Here is a 20,315-nt window from a genome sequence, read left to right as displayed (position 1 = left end):
TTCATTTTGCTGACAAACAGATTGAACTTCCAAGTGGTTATTTATGAACTTCCAAGTGGTTATTTATCAGGTCTGTAACTATTACGCAACTGATTCTGTTCTTATTCCTGAGCCCGTGTTTTTTCTACTTCACGATCCTGTGGCACATACTGTTAGAGTAGCATGTTTCGTTTAAAGAAATGGAGGGCACTCAGTAAAACTGAAGGTGTGCGCATGTGCAGGTGCGTGAGCCCATGCTCCTGCCCCCCCCCCCATTTTGTAATGATGCCAGTTGCCCAGAAAACCTTAGCTATTCTGAAACCATACTAGCTACTTTGAACGGATATTAAAAAAAAAACAGAAACAAAACATTAAAGTTGCACTGCCCTGCCCAATGATGAGGGGTTTGGGATTTTTTTTTTTTCTTCTGGTAGGACTTCTATTTTCTAGCTGGATGGTGACATCATACATTTATGTTAGTTCTTGTCTTAGTGATTCTTGGGGTACTACTTTGCCATAACTCTGCCTTAGAAATCTGCCTTTTATTTTCCTAGAATGCTGGTAAATTAAGCAGCACAAATGTAACCCCTGTGTCCTCCTACAGTCAAAGTTTGTGATGTTCCCCTCTGGAGTAGATTTCTGTGTACGGAAGGCCACAGAATGGCACTTCGGGGTGCTCCCAGAGATGGAAGTACAGAAGTTTGATATTTCTTTGAGGTTTGCCAGTGTATGATATTTTGTTGGCTTCATTATATTTAGTGTTGAGAAACTCTCAAATCTGACAGATGTTTCCAGAATGATTTTGGATTCAGCGTGTAGCCTCTTACTTCTCCCTCACGTCAGCCCTGTCCACTCATTACAACTATCATCTCTTTCAAACAGAACGTGACAAAGGCAGGAGACGATTTTCCAGTGGCCTGTGCTTGAGATGGGCCGGTGGGAAGCCTCTCTCCCCTGACTTGCTGAGCGGGGCGTCCTGGGCCACCGCTGATGACCGCAGCACCTTATCCTTGGGTTTCCCACACTGCTGTTGATACAGCTTCAGCCTTTGCTTTTTGGGCTTACTCTGTGAAAGCACTCTGAGCCCCAAGGGGCAAGACCTGTCTTGTCTCAGTACCTTCCATGTCTGCCGTAGGCCTCACCAAGCGCCCAGCCAGTGTTCAGTTAACTGAAGGAAGGCATAAGCAAAGCAAGCTTAGCATTTTGCTTATTTATAACATTTTAAGTTTTGTGTTTTAGAAGGATGAAATGTTTTTGGTTCAACCGAACAAACATTGACCGAGCACCTGTATATCAAGATACTGAATGTGCAAAGGTGAACTGGGTACCAGTTTCTTTTCCACCTCCAGTTGTAAATGGCATAGCTCTCAGAAGGCATGTTCCTGCTGGAGATGACCCGTGTTGAGCTTTGAGCAGCATTGGGCATACCCGTGTCTCCATAGCAGCTTTCCTGATCACACCCGTCAAAGGAGAGTTTGGGTACCCATCTCCTCTGCCCCTAGATGCCAATTATAGCACTTAACCACAGGGCATCCTGTCCGCGTGTATGTCTCTCTGGGCTCCTGGAGGGCAGGCACCAGGAAGTTTTCATAATTCCAGTACCTGGTGGGTAGCAGACACAAAATATATTTAAACAGAAGGCACTGTGTGCTTGTTCAGCATGAACAGATGAATGACAAGGCAGTGGTGATGAGAACAGAGCAGAAGGAAGGGCAACATACAGATTCATGTTCATTATGTTTCTGCTGATTCACTTACCTACCTGATGGACTGGAATAGAAATTTTATACTAGCAGTAAAAAAAATAATGAAATAAAGTAAAATATGCTAAAGGGAATTTCAAACATTTAAGGCTCATTTACATATCAACGTTAATGTTTAACATTCATATTTTCAAATATTCATATTTCAGAAACAATCCCAATACTAATGGATAATAGTTCTTTGTATACTTGATGGCAATAAGTTACTTGAAAGTTCGTGAACGATCATTAACTCAGTGTAGCTTTCTACCAGGTTAGTACAGATTAACAGTTGTATTTTGCCTCAAAGGCTTTTGTAGTTACTGAGGGTATTATTAACAACAAGCTGGTTAACACAGAGAGAAACCTGAAATATTTTTAGCTGGTGGGAAATGAACTGTATCATGACTCTAGGAAGTGATATTTATTTTAGTGTAGCAAATGAGCTCTCCGGAAGACCCGGGAAAATACGTGTCTTGAGGTTTTCCCTGCAGAGGCTCAGTTGTGGCTGCCGTTAACAAGAGCAACATGGTAAGTCTCCTCCTCTTTCTTGGTGGCCCTTGAACTTGGGTTCCTCTGGGGTTCAGAGGATCCTGTTTCTGGGTTTGAGGCACAGGACTAGGTAGATGAAAATGGTATGTTGTGCAGAGGCTCGTTAACACGAGGGTCTAGACCTTGGCTCTCTGTCACCTGGGGTTCTCGCCTGGGCTCAAGGCTCTTTAACTGGGTGCAGGACCTGAGAGTCTGGCTCACCAGCCCAGACCTCTTCCTTCAGCCCGACCTGCCGACCACCTGCTGGATGTATGCTGTCTGCTTTCCATCCCGCTGAATTGTGAAACTTGACATTTACAGCTTATCGCCTTCCTTTTCACTCATTCCCCTAGCCCCCCCCTCAATTTTTCCTCATGAGATACCCCTTTTCGTATCCACTCTCTTCCTATCTTTGTGCGGCCCCCAGATAGTCAGCTACCATATTTCATCAAATTATTTTCAACAGAATGCTTTTCTCATATGTATTTCTTTTCAAATCATCTTAATGCCATAGCAGTTTAAACTTTTTTTTGCTTCCTTAAACCATGTTTTTGTAATGTTTTCCACACAGATGGTTTCCTTGTCTCTGTTCTCTTTTTTCCTTCTTTAGGATACTGCTGCGGATACAAACCTTTCTAGAACATTCGCTGCCGTTAACATGTCACCCTTCACCCCTCTCCCTGCGGTTTTCTTTCCGTACATACCGCACAAGGCTCTAGTTTGCCTTCTTGCCTACACAGGTCCAAGTGTGAATCACTTGGCTTGCCATTAATATTCTATGTGAGCTGATCTCTGCCACATTTATTCATATGGGTATGCCAGAAGTTCCTGTTGCTAGGTAAGCACTGTGAGAACTGTACGCAGGGACACAGTTCTTGCCGTCCACAAGCTTCATCTAATGAGAAATATATACAGTTGACCCCTGACTTGCACGGGCCCACGTGTATGTAGATTTTTTTCTCCAGTAAGCCCATTGGAAAAGTTTTCAGAGATTTGCTATAATTTGAAACAGCTCACAGATGAACCATGTAGCCCAGAAATATTGAAACATTAAGAAATTGCGTGTGTCATGAATGCATAAAATATTTGTAGATTCTAGTCTATTTTATGGTTTACCACCATAACATACACAAATCTACTGTAAACAGTTAAAATTTATCCAAATGTAGGCTCGCAAACACTTAGAGACCATACCTGGTGTCACTTGCAGTTCAGAGAAATGTAACCAGACACAAAATGCAGTGTTAAAATAATAACAGAATGAAATTAATCACCCTGCAGTTTCATAGCCACCCCTTAGTGCTGTCCCAGTGAGCGCAGTGAGCTAGAGTGTTGCCAGTATCTGCTTCCACCCCCGCCTGAGGCTTATCATCTCCACATGAGCGGTTGGTCTCTCCAGGAAATTGCATATGGCAGTAGAAAGTGATCTCTGGGCGTTCTCACTTATTAGTACTTGAGTTTTGGGGAGTTCAAAGTTGTATGTGGATTTTTGTCTGTGGCAGGGGAGGGTGTCAGTGCTCTCAACCCTGAGATTGTCCAAGGGTCAGCTAATCACAGGGGGGTTAGATCATTGCTTTTGGTTGTCATGTCTCGTACCTTCTTTAGCCTGGAACATGGCCGCAACCTTTCGTGATCTTTTATGGCATTGACGGTGTTGAAGAATACAGTAATCCCTTCCTTTCTTCAAAAGCATGTTTCTTATTTTTATTTATCTGATATTTCCTTGCAGCTAGATGCATTCTTGGTCAGAGCACTACATGGGTCACATTGTGTCCTTCTCAGGGCATCACACATGGAGGCACATGTGTTCATCTGTCTTTATTGGGATGTTTATTTTGATCACCTGGTCAAAGTATTGGTGAATTTCTTCACTGAATAAATACCATGTTTTTTCTCCCTTTAATAAAAAGCAGTTTGTGGGGAGACACATTTAAGACAACGTAAATGTCTTTTTCTTCCTTGGACTTTCTCCCCAGATTGGTAATTGATCATTTTTTCTAGAATCACTTTTTAGTGTTAGGGTTGCAAAGGGCTTACCCCTTTGCACTCTGGCACCCTCTCTACCAGTGAGGCTTCATCATTCTGTCATACTCCGGAATTCTCCCTTCTCCTCTGTTTAATTCATTTATATGGTATTCTTATAGACTCATGACTTCCTGTTTTTTAATTATTTGTAGTTTGCTAGTGTTTTTAATTGTTTTGGTCTTCAGATTGTCCCAGATTTGGCCAAGGAAGCCACTTCAGTGTGCAACATGTCACCATCTTTTTTTTTTTCTTTATTGAGCACTTCCTTATTTTCTGTCAAACACAAGATGTTCCAGGCTCATCGTGTCCGTACCCTGATCCTAGGTCTGGAAACACCGCTTTTTTTGAGTGGCCCTGGTTCCTTTAATGGAGAATGGTGGTTAGTGACCAAGAGCTGAGCGTTAGGTATGCTCACTGCTCCTGGGTGTCCTTCTGTTGTGTGAGCCTTTAATGAAATTGGAAACCGGCTGCCCTGATTTTCCAAGGGAGAGACTTTCTTTTCAGACTAGGGAGAAACTATAGCTGACTGTCAGTCTTTGGTTGCTTTAGGAAATGATTGGGCAAAGGGGTCTGTCAATTGCCTATATTCTTGTATTTAAAGGAGAGAATGAAGCTCATTGCATGAATGCAAAGAAGTGTCTGAATTGTATAAAGATGCACTTTGGAATTACTGTTTCAATACTATAATCACAGACACCTCATGGAAAGATAATACTTTGGACTAATGCTCAACCTTTACTTGCTTGGTATGACTTACCTCCTTTGTTTCACTTTCCCCTGTGAACATCAGGGAGAAGCCTTGTCATTTTGGCAAACTGGGAAATTGATTTGGGAAGGCCTGTAAACTTCTTGAAGATTCTTGAATGAGGGGCGCCTGGGTGGGTCAGTCGGTTAAGCGTCCAACTTCGGCTCAGGTCATGATCTCGCGGTTTGTGGGTTCGAGTCCCGTGTCAGGCTCTGTGCTATCAGCTGTGCTGATAGGACAGAGCCTGGAGCCTGCTTCGGATTCTGTATCTCCCTGTCTCTCTGCCCCTCCCCCACTTCTCTCTCTCTCAAAGGTAAACATTAAAAAAAATAAAAAAAAAAAAGATTCTTGAATGAAAGGCAGTTATTATTAACAATTTCATAATTCTGGAACCCTGCAAGAATATCTTTACTAAATATATATGTCTGCAGTATGTAAAAAAAACCCCAAAAACCACTCTCAGGAATGTAATTTAATTTTTGTACCCCTTTAACTTTGAATATTTGATTACATATAAATTTTTTGAGAAATGGTTTTTTTGGAAATCTTGTATTTTGAAGAATTTTAAATTTACATAGAAATCGTTAAAGTATAGTACAGAGAAATCCCATTTACATTAAACCCGGATTCAATGTAACATCCTGCCTTATTTGCTTAATCGTTGTCTGTCTTTTTTTTTAAAGTAAGTTGCAGACATCATGCTCCTTTAACCCAGATACTTCATTGTGTATTTCTTAAGAACAAGGATATTGCTCTTACATAACCACAGCACAATTAGCAAAACCAGGCCCTTTAATGCTGGTACAATGTTAAACCTGTAAGCCTTCCTCAGATGTTGCCAGTTGTCCCAATAATGCCCTTCATGGCAATTTACCTCTGCCTTTCAGCTGCAAACCCAGAATCCTGTGTCACATTAGTGGGCAAGTCTCTAGTCTGGAGCATTAACTCAGTCTTTCTTTGTGTTTCATTAGTGATATTTTGGAAGAGTAACTGGCCAGTTTTCTTTATAGAAGGTCCTCTTCCCTTGGGTTTGTGTGCTGTCTACTGAAGACTGGATTGAGGTTATGCATTTTTGTTGGGGACACTGTAAGTGATGCTCTGTCCTCTGTGGGTGTCATCAGGAGTGGTGCTGGTTTCATTATTTATAACATTACCTTTTTTGCTGACTTGATTCAGGTGATATCCACCAGGTATCTAGTTTTCCTTTTGTAATTTATAAGTGAGCAGACTATTTAAAAAATAAGGATTTTTTTTCTTTTGAAAAGAACCCATCTGTATTTGAAAATATTGGAAAACAGAAAAGCACAAAGTACATTATGAAATTGGCTTCAACCATCCTAGGTATAGGTACCTGCTAATAAAGTTTTGGTGTTTTCTTCCTTCTCAAGTGTGTTTTGAGCACCTGCTACTTCCTATTCTAGACTAAGGGGATATCACAATGAATAAAATGTGCTCTCATGGCGCTTATATTCTAGTGAATAATAATAGCTATTATTTCTTTACTTATTGAGATACTGTGGCCAGATTCTCGCACAGAGAGTTGTGACACAGACTTTTCTTTCCAGGAAGCAACTTCATTCCTGCTGGCACCGCTCAGTTGGGCTCGTACCCGAAGAACTGAGCACCAAACATCATGTGGCACAGTTTTTTATACATTGCCGATTTTTTTTGTCTCCCGTATATGGTAACACACGCAAACATGTAGTCTGATTAAGTGGTCTCATGTTACAGAGTCATGAGGGATGTTATCATGTACGTGCATAGCCAGGTTACCTTGAAGGCCCCCCCCCCCATTTTTTTTCTTTCCTTAGGGAGGGGACCCTACCACAATATAAATGACAACATGGTATTCGTTTTAGGTGTACAACATAATGATTTGATATATATATAGATTACAAAACGATCATGAAAATGAGTTGAATTAATATCCACCCACACATAGTTACACATTTTTTTTTTCTGGTGATGAGAACTTTTAAGATTTACTCTCTTTGCAACTTTCAAATATACAATACAGTATAATAACTGTGGTCACATCCGTTGTATGTTACGTCTGCATTACATTGATTATAATTATTATTTGTTGAACATGTTATTATGTCCCGTGAACTGCTTTAGGTGCTTTACTTTTATCACTTATTTAATTCGTACAGCCTTATGAGGGAAGTGTGATTGTTCTCTCTTACAGCGGAGAATTTAACATATCCAAGAGGTTAAGCAGTTAGAAATTGACGTGCCATGCGGTGATTCAGCCAGAGCTCATCCTCTTACCCACCATGGCATGTTAATACATTAAAAGCCAAATTCGAAAGTTAGAAAACAAATTGACTTAAGGTGGTGATAATATATTGTTAAAAAAATGTTTATTTTGAGAGAGAGGGAGAGAGAAATGGGCAGAGAGGGAAGGAGGTAGAGAGAGAATCCCCAGTAGGTACCACACCCAGTGAGGAGCCTGATGCGAGGCTCCATCCCATGGCCACCAGATCACGACCTGAGCAGGTATCAACAGTCAGACCCTCAACAGCTGAGCCACCCAGGCGCCCTAGGTGGTGCTAATACTGATCTTTCGCCAGCTGAACTCGGGCACCATTGTTAGCCATGAGCTGGGATGCTTTGTACTTGGCTAGGATTTTCTCTAATAGCCAGCCCTCCACCATCCTCCTCATAAGCACTCACCCCGTTTCCCAGGCCTTGTCCATTCCCACACCGTAATCTTCTCTCTCCCATCCCTCTCCTGCTTTGCCCTTCCCTGTGCCATTTTCCTCCTGATCCAGATACTGTCCCCAGTGAAAGGAAGGCCCCGGGCATAACTAGGATCTCGGGGGCCTGGAGAGTCTGTCAGCAAGATGATGGGTCTCCTAGGAAGAGAAAATCCTTGATCTAGAAAAGGGAGATCTGTTCTTTGAATTCCAGATTGGAAGTCTGGGGAAAAAAACGTTTGTTTACTTATTTTTTTTAAGTTTATTTTTGAGAGAGAGTGAGTGGGGGAGGGGCAGAGAGCGAGAGAGAGAGAGAGAGAGAGAGAGAGAGAGAGAGAGAATGAGAATACCAAGCAGGCTCTGTGCTGAAAGCGGGGCTTGAACTCACGAACTGTGGGATCATGACCTGAGCCAGTCAAGACTCAGACGCTTAACCGACTGAGCTACGCAGGTGCCCTTGTGTTACTTACCAGTAAATATGTAAAGGTGATTATGGTACTGTTAGTACTGTATGTCTACTATATACCCGAGTTAAAGATGGGGAGAACTGAGACCCCGGCTACCGTATAAAGTTCTGTTTTTCTTGGCAAATAAGTGACTGGCATTTAGGACTACGGTGCCTTCGTATTTGGGGGATCACCAATAGTAACAAGATGGGGCCTGGTATAGGTTGTCTTTTTCCATTAGTTCTTTTGGCATCTGTCAGCAGAAATAGTCCAGATTCAAAAAAGTGTCAGGTTCGGGAATACATTTCCCATTAATGCAGAAGCATGGAAAATACCGTTGTGGGGAGAGCACTCTGTTTCTTCAGTTTACTGGAGAAGCGGAGATGTAGAACCTCTCTTCCTGGGACTTCACTCCAGAACGTCTTGAAAATTGCCCTCGTTAGTAAGTTCATCTGTGGTGGTTAGATGCGTGACAGACATAGTAACCGGGTAGCCAGGTTGATCTGTCTGTTCATTCCATGGGGCTTGTCCTTCCCATGAGCAACAAAATCATATACCGGAATATTCCTCAGGGAAGGTGTGGTTACAGCAATCATCTCAACCAGAGTTCTTTTTAGATCTGTTTTTCATCCTTACTTTTCAGGCACCACCGCACGAGCCTAATCGTGCAGCTCCCGCCTGCATCACTCACTGTAGGTGCACTGTCCCTGCAGTGAAACCGGAGCCATGTGGCCCACGGCAGAGTGACAGTGTTGACTGTCTGCTCCCGTGACTTTGGGAGGGCAGAGGGTGCTCCTCCAGGGAAGACAGGTGCTGTCGTCCCGGGTGCCTTTGGAATCTGAATTTCAGGTGGCTCTGAGGTGATTGAGGCTTCTGGGGTCCCTTCTCTTTAATATTTTGGGTAGTTTGACTTAACATTAAAAGGAAAACCATTGAAGCTATGAGAGCTTTAAAGCTTCTGTATTTTGCGAGTGAAGAAAGAGGTTGATGTTAGCCATCTCCTCTGTCCTTCATTAAAAGAAGGCCCCAGATATCACTTAATATCTTGGGCACAGAGTCTTCTGTCTTCTAGCAAGATATTGGGTCTCATGTGGAAATCCCTGATCTTGAGAAAGAAGATATATTCTTAGACTTCCAGGATACATATCTAGGTGGAAAAAAAAACAAACCCAGATGTTTTGTTTTGTTTTGTTTTGTTTTTCTTTAAAAGTCCACAGTGTAAATAATTTAGGCTGACAGGCCATACAGTCTCGGGGAACCGCTCAACTCTGCAGGGGCTCATTATAGTACAAAAGCGTGGCCCGGCATAAGACTTTACCTATGGACGCTGAAATTTGAACATCAGATAATTTTCACATGTTAAAAGATTTTTTTTTCAACCATTTAAAAGTGTAAAAAACCTTTCTGAGCTCTTGCGCCATATAAAAACAAGCAGAGAGCTGGATTGTGCCCGCGGGCCCGCCTGTGGTCTAAAGGATGAAACTTCAGAGCTCTCATTTTTTTTTTTTTTTTTCCAGGTTATAATGGTATTTCGATACCTTGAGAAGTTTGTTCTTCTCACATGTGCTGCAGACATTTTAGCTGGTTGCGGTTTATCATGCCAATGGGTATTAAAATTTTACCAGCCTAAGCTTTTCAAACATGTTTCCAAGAAAAGGACTTAGGCATGAGTCTCCATTATAATTCTAAATAGCGACTGCAGCCAGGGATAATTCTGTTGTACCGACTGTGCTGTTCCTTGTGTTAGGGTGCTTTGGAACTTTCCAGTTCGGCATTTGTACATAGTAAGTCACAGCTTATTTGTTGCTCATTGTGACTTCTTACGTGTTGCACTGAGCACATTTGAGCCCCTACCATGTACACAAAGCACTGGGAATAAGTGAAGAAATAGGCCTTTGAGGCTTTAGGAAATATTTTGAACTCTGTTTCTAGAATCAACCTATTGGAGCATTTCTGTTAATAGGCTTGGTCCTAAGTTTGATGTTATGATTTCTGGTTTTCGGTGTTTAATGGGACTCTACCTGCTGCTCCATTTTGCTGCCAGGCTTGGTAAATTGTGGCCACAGGGTGGCATGGTTCTCTAATAGACTTCATTGGTGTTAAAATGGAAAAGAAAAAAATACTGCAAGGCATGAGAATTCTCTTCCCTATTGTAGCCTGGCTTTCTCTAAATTGGTTTTTCCATAGTACATTATTGTTTTTCTTTTTTTTCATAGTGCATTATTAAGATTTAGATAATACTAAACCCCAGTGCTTTAAACCTCGGTGCTTTAAAATCTTTTGTTTATGGAGACAACATGAATTGTATAATGTTTATGATTGGGAAGATGGTAATTAGGACTGTATTTTATAGATTTTATTTAATTTAGACAGTAGCCTCCATTAAAAAAACTAACCTGTAAAAACTAGAAAGAATATTTGTGAATAAATGAGAGATGTCTTCTCAGTAGTTGCAGAGTCATGGGCAAAGGTACTGGCAAGTTTCTGGTCTGATTGCAAGGGTTTGATGGAGGGTTGGGTAAAGAAGGGTAGGGATTCCAGATGGTCAGGAAACAGATTAGTAGAAAAGTGACCGTCCCATCCATGTAGATTAAGAATATTATCGTAGGCTGAGAGCAGAATATGTTCCAAGAGTTTTCATATATTAGCTGGAGGAAGAGAATGTATTATCTCCATTTGTATAGACAAGGAAAGTAGGGTTAGAGGATTTGAGTCAAGTCTTTGTGGGTGGAGTTTAAACCCAGACTCGCCCAGAGCCCAAACGAATGCTCTTTGCACTCGTCCAGGCAGGCTCAGTGGAGACTGTCCTTGTTGCAGAATGGGTGGATTTGGCAGCGATGTCTGGGGTGTAGAATTCAGAGTTGTTGCTCTGGGCAAGGGGCATTCTGGTCACAGGGATGTGACTGTTTAATATGCCTCCTCCATCCTCTTGGCCTTATTTTTGGATTCTTTTGGTTGGATTCCTTTCTTTTTAATACCCATTCATCAAGTAAATATCCCAAATGTTACCTTGTTAGTTTTCTCCTTTGTCTGACCACCTCCACTGAAAGGGAAGCTTTTAGGAGCACAGAGGTCTTCTTTTCAGATCATTTTGTATTCTCAGTGCCTACAATTCTTCCTGGCACACAAGTGCTCAGTGTTTATGTTTGTATAACCTTACTAGAAATGATACATTTGATTTTTCCTGAAATTTAATGTTTTGTGAAGGTAGACTCCCAGGAGGAACCTGACTAATGCAGGCTTGCTCTGTCTTTCCTTTTTCTAGGGCGACTGTGTGGTTACGGTGTTGCTGGCTGAGGAGGACAAAGTTGAGGATGATGTAGTTTTTTATTTGGTATTTTCGGGTTCCACCCTCCATCACTGCACAAGTACACGGAAGGTCAGTGCTGATACGCTGGAGACCATTGCTCCTGGTAAGTATTGGGTGGAATCTTCACTGGCCTTTGCTGGTTCTCAAGTACTTTTTTTTAAAAAAACTTTTATTTGTTTATTTATTTGTTTTTTAGAGAGAGAGAGAGAGCGCACAAGCAGGGGAGGGGCAAGGGTGGGTGGGGACAGAGGATCCAAAGCAAGCTCCATGCTGACCAGTTGATAGCAGTGAGCCCAGTGTGGGGCTCGAACTCATGAACCTGAGATCATGACTTGAGCCAAAGTCGGATACTCAGCTGACAGAGACACGCAGGCATCCCTGATTCTCCAACACTTTTATTCCATGTTCATTAGTGTGGAGTAAGAGGAAGAACGGATCAGGGTGACAGAACTCTTTCTTGTCAGATCTTTATTTTAAATACACATTAAGGTAAAGCATTTTGTTTATATATTGCTTATTCTACGAAAATCTGAGACTCACTAGAAATTAGCAGAATAAAATGGTGTCATAAATTGAAAGATAAAAATTAGGCTCAGCAAAAATATTAATTTATTAGAGTATTGAGGTTTGGGGGAAAGTAAAACATGTGGAAGATTCAGGTTCTAACGTGGCTGCCGTGCTGTGACTGCAGATTTGATGCTGAATGTCACGGGCAAAAGCAGAGGTAGAATGATAAGTAACACAGGCCTCAGAATCTAAGAGGGACCTAAGAATCTTTCATGAAAGCCAAACTTTCCAAATTATGGTTCATGGTGGAACGAGGACCATGTTTAATCACTGTTTAACAGAATTCAAAGGGGAAAGTATTTACTCATTAAAAATTCTTTACAAAGTCTCAAAGTCCTTGCTACTTCCACCGGAAACAGCTGAAAAAATGGCTGTCTCTTCACCTATCACAGTACCTAAAGGTGTGCCGACGTGTGTTCCGAGATGAGCTCATTTCCTTAGCTGACCTTGTTTCACAGTTAACAATTAACCACTTTTCATCAGAATGCAAAACCGGGCACATTGAGGGGTAATCCCCTAAGAAGTGTTGACAGTTAACTTGTTCTTTAGACAATAAAGTAGACCTAGTTCTTCCTGAAATGTTTCTTTTTCCCAGTGTTTTTATATAACACTGATTCCACTGTGTTGAAATAGATGGTGTAAAAAAACTACTACTTTACCAAGGGCTTTTAATATCTAGTCTTGCCAGTATTGGATCCTGTTGCCAGTTTTTCATTGCTGTGCCATTTAATATAAATTAGCTTCATGTCTGATACCCACCAACTGCTGGAAATTATCCTACAGTTAAGAACTGAGGTTTATGACAGTTGAAAGCTGTATTTAGCTTTCTGCTTGGCAGCAGTGGTTTTGAAAAATACAGTACAGAATTTAAAGATTCTTGACAATTCCTATGAATATCTGCCCCCCGCCCCCCACCCCTGCAAATTTTTAGGGATTGGAAATTTAACAAGGAGTTCAGGATAGATACTGATTTCTTCTCTAAAGCGTATTAAGTATCCTCCTTTGTAACCTAAAGCTCCAAACATCTTGTTTCCTGTGATGTATATCGTGTCAGAAAGGCTTATCTGGAACTTGAGGTCCCCTCTGGAGCAGGTGCCATCCAGTGTCACCATTGCTAAACACCTGCCACGTGTGAGAAACAGTCCTCAGCAAAGAGAGTCGTCAGTCCCTGACTGGCGCACGTGTAAGAAAGAGTGTCCATAGATACGGGGCGGATGCCAGTGGCTGTAAGAGAAAGGTCAGGGGTGTCAAGGGTGTAGCCCTGCATCCTAGTTGTGGTCCTCAGTCCCAAGTACCAGCAAAGTCCATCCCCTGGGAGATGGATATGCCCGGCAGCTCTTGGGCCTTCGCTGGCAAGGCACTGACATCAGGATGGACGCTTATTTTCCTGAGCTTCATAAGCCCCTTGTACTTGTACGACAGCCCAGAGCTCCAAGTTCGTTCCAGACCCTTACTGATTTCCAACCTTCCTTCCTGAACTCTGGTTCCCATTTCATCCCTTGCCTTTGGTTGTTGTTGTTGTTGTTCTTCTTCTTCTTCTTCATTTTTAAAAATTTTTTAATGTTTATTTTTGAGAGAGAGCACGAGTTGGGGAGGGTCAGAGAGAGGGAGACACAGAATCCGAAGCAGGCTCCAGGCTCCAAGCTGTCAGCACAGTCCGACTTGGGTCTCGAACCCGTGAGCTGTGAGATCATGATCTGAGCCGAAGTCGATACTTAACCGACTGAACCACCCAGACACCCCCTTGCCTTTGGCTCTAAACCTCTTTACATGTCTCAGTCCCCCTCTTTTCTAGCCACATCCATCTCTGGGTGTCCTTTAGTGCACTTATCGACTCTGAGTACCCTTACCCTGCTGACCCCAGCGAACCAGAATGGATATTACACTCTGCTGCTTTCTCCTAATTTGATTTAAATCCTCAGAAATCATCCCTGACCCATTTGCATGGGGCCTGGAGTCCTAGTTCCTGCCTTCTCTAGTTTCCACTAATCAACTCTCCCCTCCTGTAAATTGTGGTCTGTGGCACCTCCCGTGTTCCCGGTCAGGCCTACGGGCCCAACCGCCTGTCCCCTTCTCTCTCCAGTTGGACTGCATGGTCTTCTCCTCATTGAGTTCACTCAGGATGATGACAAGAGGTGCCCGAGCACAGCAGAGGTGACAGAGGCTTCGAGTCCCTACAGGACCCTCTTGTACAAGCAGGCCAGGCGGAATGGCAGGCTGCACTCTAACCGTGGACCTTTGATACGGATGCACAGTAGCAGTGAGGCCCCGGTTGGTGACTCAGAAGCTCTGTTCACTGTTTAAGCAGAGGGGACTTCTGAATGGAGCCCGTTGCTCTGGTCAGCATGCAGGAGCTCCTCCCGTTCAGCTGCTACATCTGCTGTAGTCATTCGTGGACGTGTAGGGATGGACATCTTGGGGTTTGAGTTGGATTTGAATCTCTTGTTTATATCATGGCATGAATATTTTAGCCTAGAATTAAACTGCCTTAAGTCGGTTTTTAGGGACATCTTAGACTTGTTCCTTACCTCCCTTCAGCTCTCTACTGAGCTATCACCTTCTCAGCGAGGCCTTCCCTGTCCACCTTATAAAAATATATAGCGGCCTCCCCTCTGGACTCCCTCTTGCCCTTCTCTGATTTGTTTTTTTTTTCCCATTGCACTTACCAATTTCTAACATGTATATTTCATTTATGTTACTTATTTTCTACTTGCCTTTGCTGAAGGCAAAGCTTCATGAGGGTGTGGATTTCTGTTTTGTTGGTGTATGCTAGGAAGGCTGTTAGTAATCCCTACCATTTGCTGGAACCGCTTTTCTACTGTATTTGAATTCATCCCAATTCTTGGAAGCCGCTCTTCTAGAAAGGTTGTGCACACATGTGTACACACACACATACACATGCACACACAACCCCAGCACCCTTTCTTTTGAAAAACGCAAAAGGAGTTTGATCTGGCTTCTTGAACTGAATTCTTGGCTTGAGGGCGGGAGTCAGTGTTCTCTTTCCAGTATCTACCTACGGTGATTTCTGAGCCTCAGTGAGCTGTATTGACAGCCTCAGGTTTCTTGTCTGCTGCGGGCAATGTCAGAGTAGTGAGGATTCTTCATGGAAAGTGTCTGCTTGCTTTGTGCATCCTGGTTACCAGATGCAGCAGCGGCTACTGGGAGGGGTGTCTGTGCACCCTTTTTGCTCCTGTGTGGGACCAGCTCCTCTGGGCCTCGTCAGTTGGGTGCACTCTGGGAAGAAAAAGAGCTTTGTGTCTTGTTCTTGCTTTTAATGTCATGTTTCATCCAGATTGCTGGCTCTGATGTTTCTTTGAGTTCTCTGCATGTTTCACTGTCAATGTTTTGTCACATTTTAGTTTTTACTAAAACCAGATGATTGATTGACCTTCAAAAGGCAGCTACTACTTGATGTTAGTCTCTAACCTTTCATTATTTGGGGATGGAAGAGAGAAAGAAACCTTTCTAACTTGGCTCCTTTAAAAAAGCTCTTTAACTTCAGATACGAAAATTATTTCCCTTTTTTTCTGTTTTTTCACTTTTTTGTTTGTTTTCTAATGAAAGGTTAGAATGAATTGTACATGTGTGTTTAATTATAAATTGTAAAGGCTTAGGGCACCTGGGTGGCTTAGTCGGTTGAGCATCTGACTTCAGCTCAGGTCATGATCTCATGGTTCATGAGTTTGAGCCCTGCATCGGGCTCTGTGCTGACATCTTGGAGCCTGGAGCCTGCTTCAGATTCTGTGTCTTCCTCTCTCTCTGCCCCTCTCCCACTGTGACTGCCTGCCTCTCTCTTTCTGTGTCTCTGTCTCTTTCAGAAATGTAAATAAGTTGTAAAGGCATTAAAAAAATTTTTTTATGTTTATTTTTATTTTTGAGAGCGAGACAGAGCAGGGGCGGGGCAGAGAGAGAGGGAGATACAGAATTCGAAGAGGGCTCCAGGCTCTGAGCTGTCAGCACAGAGCCCAATGCGGGGCTCAAACCCACGAACTGCGAGATCATGACCTGAGCATCCAAAGTTGGATGCTCAACTGACTAAGCCAGGCACCCCAATTGTAAAGGCATTAAAAAAATTTTTTTTTAATGTTTTATTTATTTTTGAGACAGGGAGAGACAGAGCATGAACGGGGGAGGGTCAGAGAGAGGGAGACACAGAATCTGAAACAGGCTCCAGGTTCTGAGCAGTAAGCACAGAGCCCGACGCAGGGCTCGAACTCACGGACCGCGAGATCATGACCTGAGCCAAAGTCGGACGCTTAACTGACTGAGCCACCCAGGCGCCCCTGTAAAGGCATTTTAAAGTAATCTTTTCTTGCCTTACTACCATCAAAAAGCTGTGGACATGATGATTCCCCTTTTTTCGTAAAGTAAATACAGTATAGTAAAAGTAATAACATCTAAGAGGGCAGTTAGGTGGAGGCTTTGGTTTCTACTTTATTTGCCTTTGAATTGTTTGAATGCTTTACAAGTGAGTGTGTTACAAAAACATATATAGTAATTTTTAATAAAAATATTTTGAAGACTGAAAATAATGCTGTTTCTTTTGAAAATAAAGCCATCTGAGTGCTTAATTAACACTAGACAAACAGGCTTTATTTTTTATTTTTTAACATATATTTTTTTCTGTTTTTTTTTTAAAGTTTTTTAAAATTTATTTTGAGAGAGAGAGAACAGGTGTGAGTGGGGGAGGGCCAGAGAGAGACAGAGAGAGAGAGAGAGAGAGGAGAGAGAGAGAGAAAATCCTAAGGAGGCTCCGCTTTGGTGGCACAGAGCCAGACTCGGGGCTCAAACCCACGAACCGTAACATCATGACCTGAGTCGAAACCAAGAGTCAGATGCTTACCCGACTGAGCCACCCAGGCGGCCGCAGACAAGGTTGGTAATAAAATATTACATGCAAAATACGAATTTCTGGTTTAAGAATATAATTTGCTATGAAATACAGCCTGATCTGGAAATACATCTCTAAAGACAAAAGGTATTGCCTTTGTAATAAATGAAAAATATCTCCATTCTTTTTTCTTTGTATGAAACAAATCCAACCCCAAATCCCATCTTAACTAAAAGTTGATTTTCCTTTAGAGATGGAACTGAGGTTTTTCTTTAAAAGTCTTACGCAGGACTGGTTAAGTATTGTAAAGAAATCTGAGTATCCTTGGAAGATAATTCTTGAGGGATATGGAGTACTGTCTAACTGCGTTCATTTTTATTAGTGACATGTTAATTTAGACCAAGCAAACAATGATTTCAGAATAGAAAATGAGCAGGATGTTTAGTGGATGCTGTATATACTGTTTTCCTGAAAGGCTCTGGTGCAGGGTCTCTCATAAAATGAAATCTTTTTTTCACCATGTCTATTTACGTTTAGAATTTGCGGCAAAGTTTCTTACTAGACAGGAAAACTACAAGCATTCACTGACCTAAAATTTGACTCAGCTCTTGTATTTTTCTTTCTCACTCCTCAAAGGGAAGGTAGTATATATAGTAAACTTGACATTAAAACAATAAAAAGGAAAAAAATCTATTTGCTGTGATCAGAATTCCTTTCAGGCTTATTAAAAATCAGTGATTATAGCCCAGGTCTTAGTAAGTCGTCCTACACATAAAACACAATGTGTCTCTCACTTGTTGTGAACCAAAACCTGTCTCTAGTAGCTGATGTCCAAGGTTGCCAAATCAAATTATACCTTTGGAAAGAAGTTGTAGGCTTTAAACCGGCCTAATTGGAGAGTGCTGGACCCTCCCTCTCTGGCCAAGAAATCTGTAACCTTCTATTGGACACTTTTTAACAGTCTCCCTCTTCTAAAATGTTCCTGCTATAAGGCTTTCTCTAGACGGGTACAATTCTAAATTTTAAAAAACTTTAAAAAGTTACTGTCCCAATGTTAGTTCAGTATATATAGTTGCTATCCTGGAAAAACAAACAGAACTACTTGAAGGGAAAAAATCTCTGTTGTCTACTGTCCCGGTTGTAATGCTTATGTGGAAGTTGTGTATTTCATCACCTTGGAGCTGTGGACACAGCCCTAGAATCTGCGCCCACATACATTGTGGGGGAGGCAATGTCCCCGCCAAGGAGGTGAAAATTGGTTCCTGGGGGGCAAAAAATCGTACTCTTTATGTAGAAGCACAGACACATGTGTACAAATATATGGTATATCCGTAGCATTAAAGTTTCATTAGATGGCAAGTAAATAGAGAAAAACGTCTACAAAGACTTCAGTGGTGGTGGTGGGGGGGGGGGGTGGTTACAGTAAATGAAACACTGAGAAATACCGTCTTAGAATAATAGGCTAGGATATGGTAGATCATGATTTTAGCATTAATCAGTCCCTTTCCCCCCAGAACTGTACATGGTGAAATTCCTGCCTGTTTTTTCCCCACTCTGCTAAAATTCTCTTACACCAATTTGCACACCTACCATTTGACCAGCAAACACTAGGAGTCGGTGCCTTGCTTGCTCCACCTCATCCTGAAGACGGAAAATTTCCTTTATCCCTACGTAACCGCTTCTTAAACACCTCGCTGCCAAACTGAAATAGTGAAATAGTTTTGTATCTTTCCACCATTGACTGCTTAACGCAGCCCTTCTCTTAGAACATAGAGCGTGCTCCCGGGTGGGACCGGGCTTGGCTGGTCCAGCAAGCCCTTCAGGGTTCCTTTTGGGATGGTTGGTAAAACAAAGTCCCAGTTGTTCCATGCTCAAAAGAGAAGGCCCGGATGGGATGTGGGCCACTTTTAGCTTAATAGGAAATGAAGTAATTCTTGGGTCATGCTTCAGCAGAGTTGTTTATCTGTAGCAATATTTCGTTTCCATGGGTATGGGTGATACGGTGATAAGGAGGCTGCAGGAAGGCTCTCCCAATCTCAGAAGCACACATACCTCCCGATCTGCCAGCTTGAAAAAGGTTGGAATTAGATGCTTTTAAGAGGAGCATTAGCAGTTAATTAGCCTTGTTGCCTCCCAGCTTGGAGCTCCTTACTGTGTTTTTGTTCTGCATTCTCCCTCTTCTGTCTTTTCAGCTCGGCAGAGCCAAAGGCAACTTTCAGTTCCGGGTCTTGCCGCAGAAGCTCTTTGTGGAGTATGGGGAATTTCTTTTCCTGAGTGACCTAAACAGGAACGTTTTTTAATAGCTAAAAAAAACCCAGTAACTACCAGTTTTTCCTGCCTGTCTCAGGGCGGGTGCCTTGTGCGTGGCCATCTCTGATGTTTCTGAACAATCTGGAAGGTTGGCGGTGGTGGGCTTCAGGGTGGAGTGACTACTTCGGGGTGACCTAATGCGTCCGCAGCGTGGGGGGGGGTGGGGTGGGCAGGGCACACCTGATACCGTCTGACCTGGCAGCCCTTCGCCAGCATACTTCCAGACCTCCGGACCGCTGGTTCAGTCTGCCAGGGGCCGACCCCCCCCCCCCCCCCCCCCGCCCCATAATTTACTGTGCGCTTTCCGTCATAAAGGAACTGGACCTGATCATGGGGGTAGATGTAGAAGGCGGTTTTAGAAATGGAATTGAAGGGGCGCCTGGGTGGCTCGGTCGGTTAAGCGTCTGACTTCGGCTCAGGTCATGATCTCGCGGTCCGTGAGTTCGAGCCCCGCGTTGGGCTCTGTGCTGACCGCTCGGAGCCTGGAGCCTGTTTGGGATTCTGTGTCTCCCTGCCTCTCGGACCCTCCCCTGTTCATGCTCTGTCTCTCTCTGTCTCAAAAATAAACGTTAAAAAAAAAATTAAAAAAAGAAACGGAATTGAAGCTCAGGCCGTGTTTCTTTACCAGTTTGTCGCTCTTCTTCCCCTCTTTAAATTCTCTGGGGTTGCTTCCTTCAGGAGAAGCTTAGTAAATTTCTCAGAACTTCCCTTTTTAAAAAGACTTGTGATTCTTATTTTCCTTCTTTGTTACCAGGAAATTGAGTGGAAGGAGAAAAACATCATGGCAGTAGCTGAAAACCCCACTACTCATCTTTCTGCGGCATCTTTTTTTTTATGTAGAAAGAAGTTAAATTGTGACGATTATATCAAGTTGAAAGTGGTTTCCCATCCCCGTGTCTTTTCAGTGTAGGTGTGGGCATCGTTAATACTTTTATTTTGTGTGCACAAAGGCCCCTGCAGATAGTCGTGTCTCTAGAGCTAATTTATGGCAATAAGATGTTTCGTGTGTGTGTGCGTGTGTGCGTGCATGCATAGCGGGGATTGTTTTATTGCTGGTCTGTATTGTATAAACTTTGTTGGTTTTTAAATGTTTATTTTTGAGAGAGAGTACATGAGTGAGTGGCAGG

The 20,315-nt window shown here is 42.6% G+C and overlaps 1 protein-coding gene across 7 annotated transcripts in view; it reads left to right on the top strand.

The window, feature by feature from the left end:
• The window catches only part of AKAP13 (A-kinase anchoring protein 13), a 336,674-nt gene that overhangs the window by 115,075 nt on the left and 201,284 nt on the right, over window positions 1-20,315 (top strand). For all 7 annotated transcript variants that reach the window (XM_047862510.1, XM_047862509.1, XM_047862506.1 and 4 more), the window contains exon 3: window positions 11,433-11,580. In XM_047862510.1, coding sequence (XP_047718466.1) covers window positions 11,433-11,580 — 148 coding nt within the window. The remainder of the gene's footprint in view (window positions 1-11,432; window positions 11,581-20,315) is intronic.

Source organism: Prionailurus viverrinus, chromosome B3, assembly GCF_022837055.1.
Source record: "Prionailurus viverrinus isolate Anna chromosome B3, UM_Priviv_1.0, whole genome shotgun sequence".
NCBI lineage: Eukaryota > Metazoa > Chordata > Mammalia > Carnivora > Felidae > Prionailurus > Prionailurus viverrinus.
The sequence above is the reverse complement of the archived record's forward strand: the minus strand, read 5'-3'. Positions and strand labels throughout refer to the sequence as shown.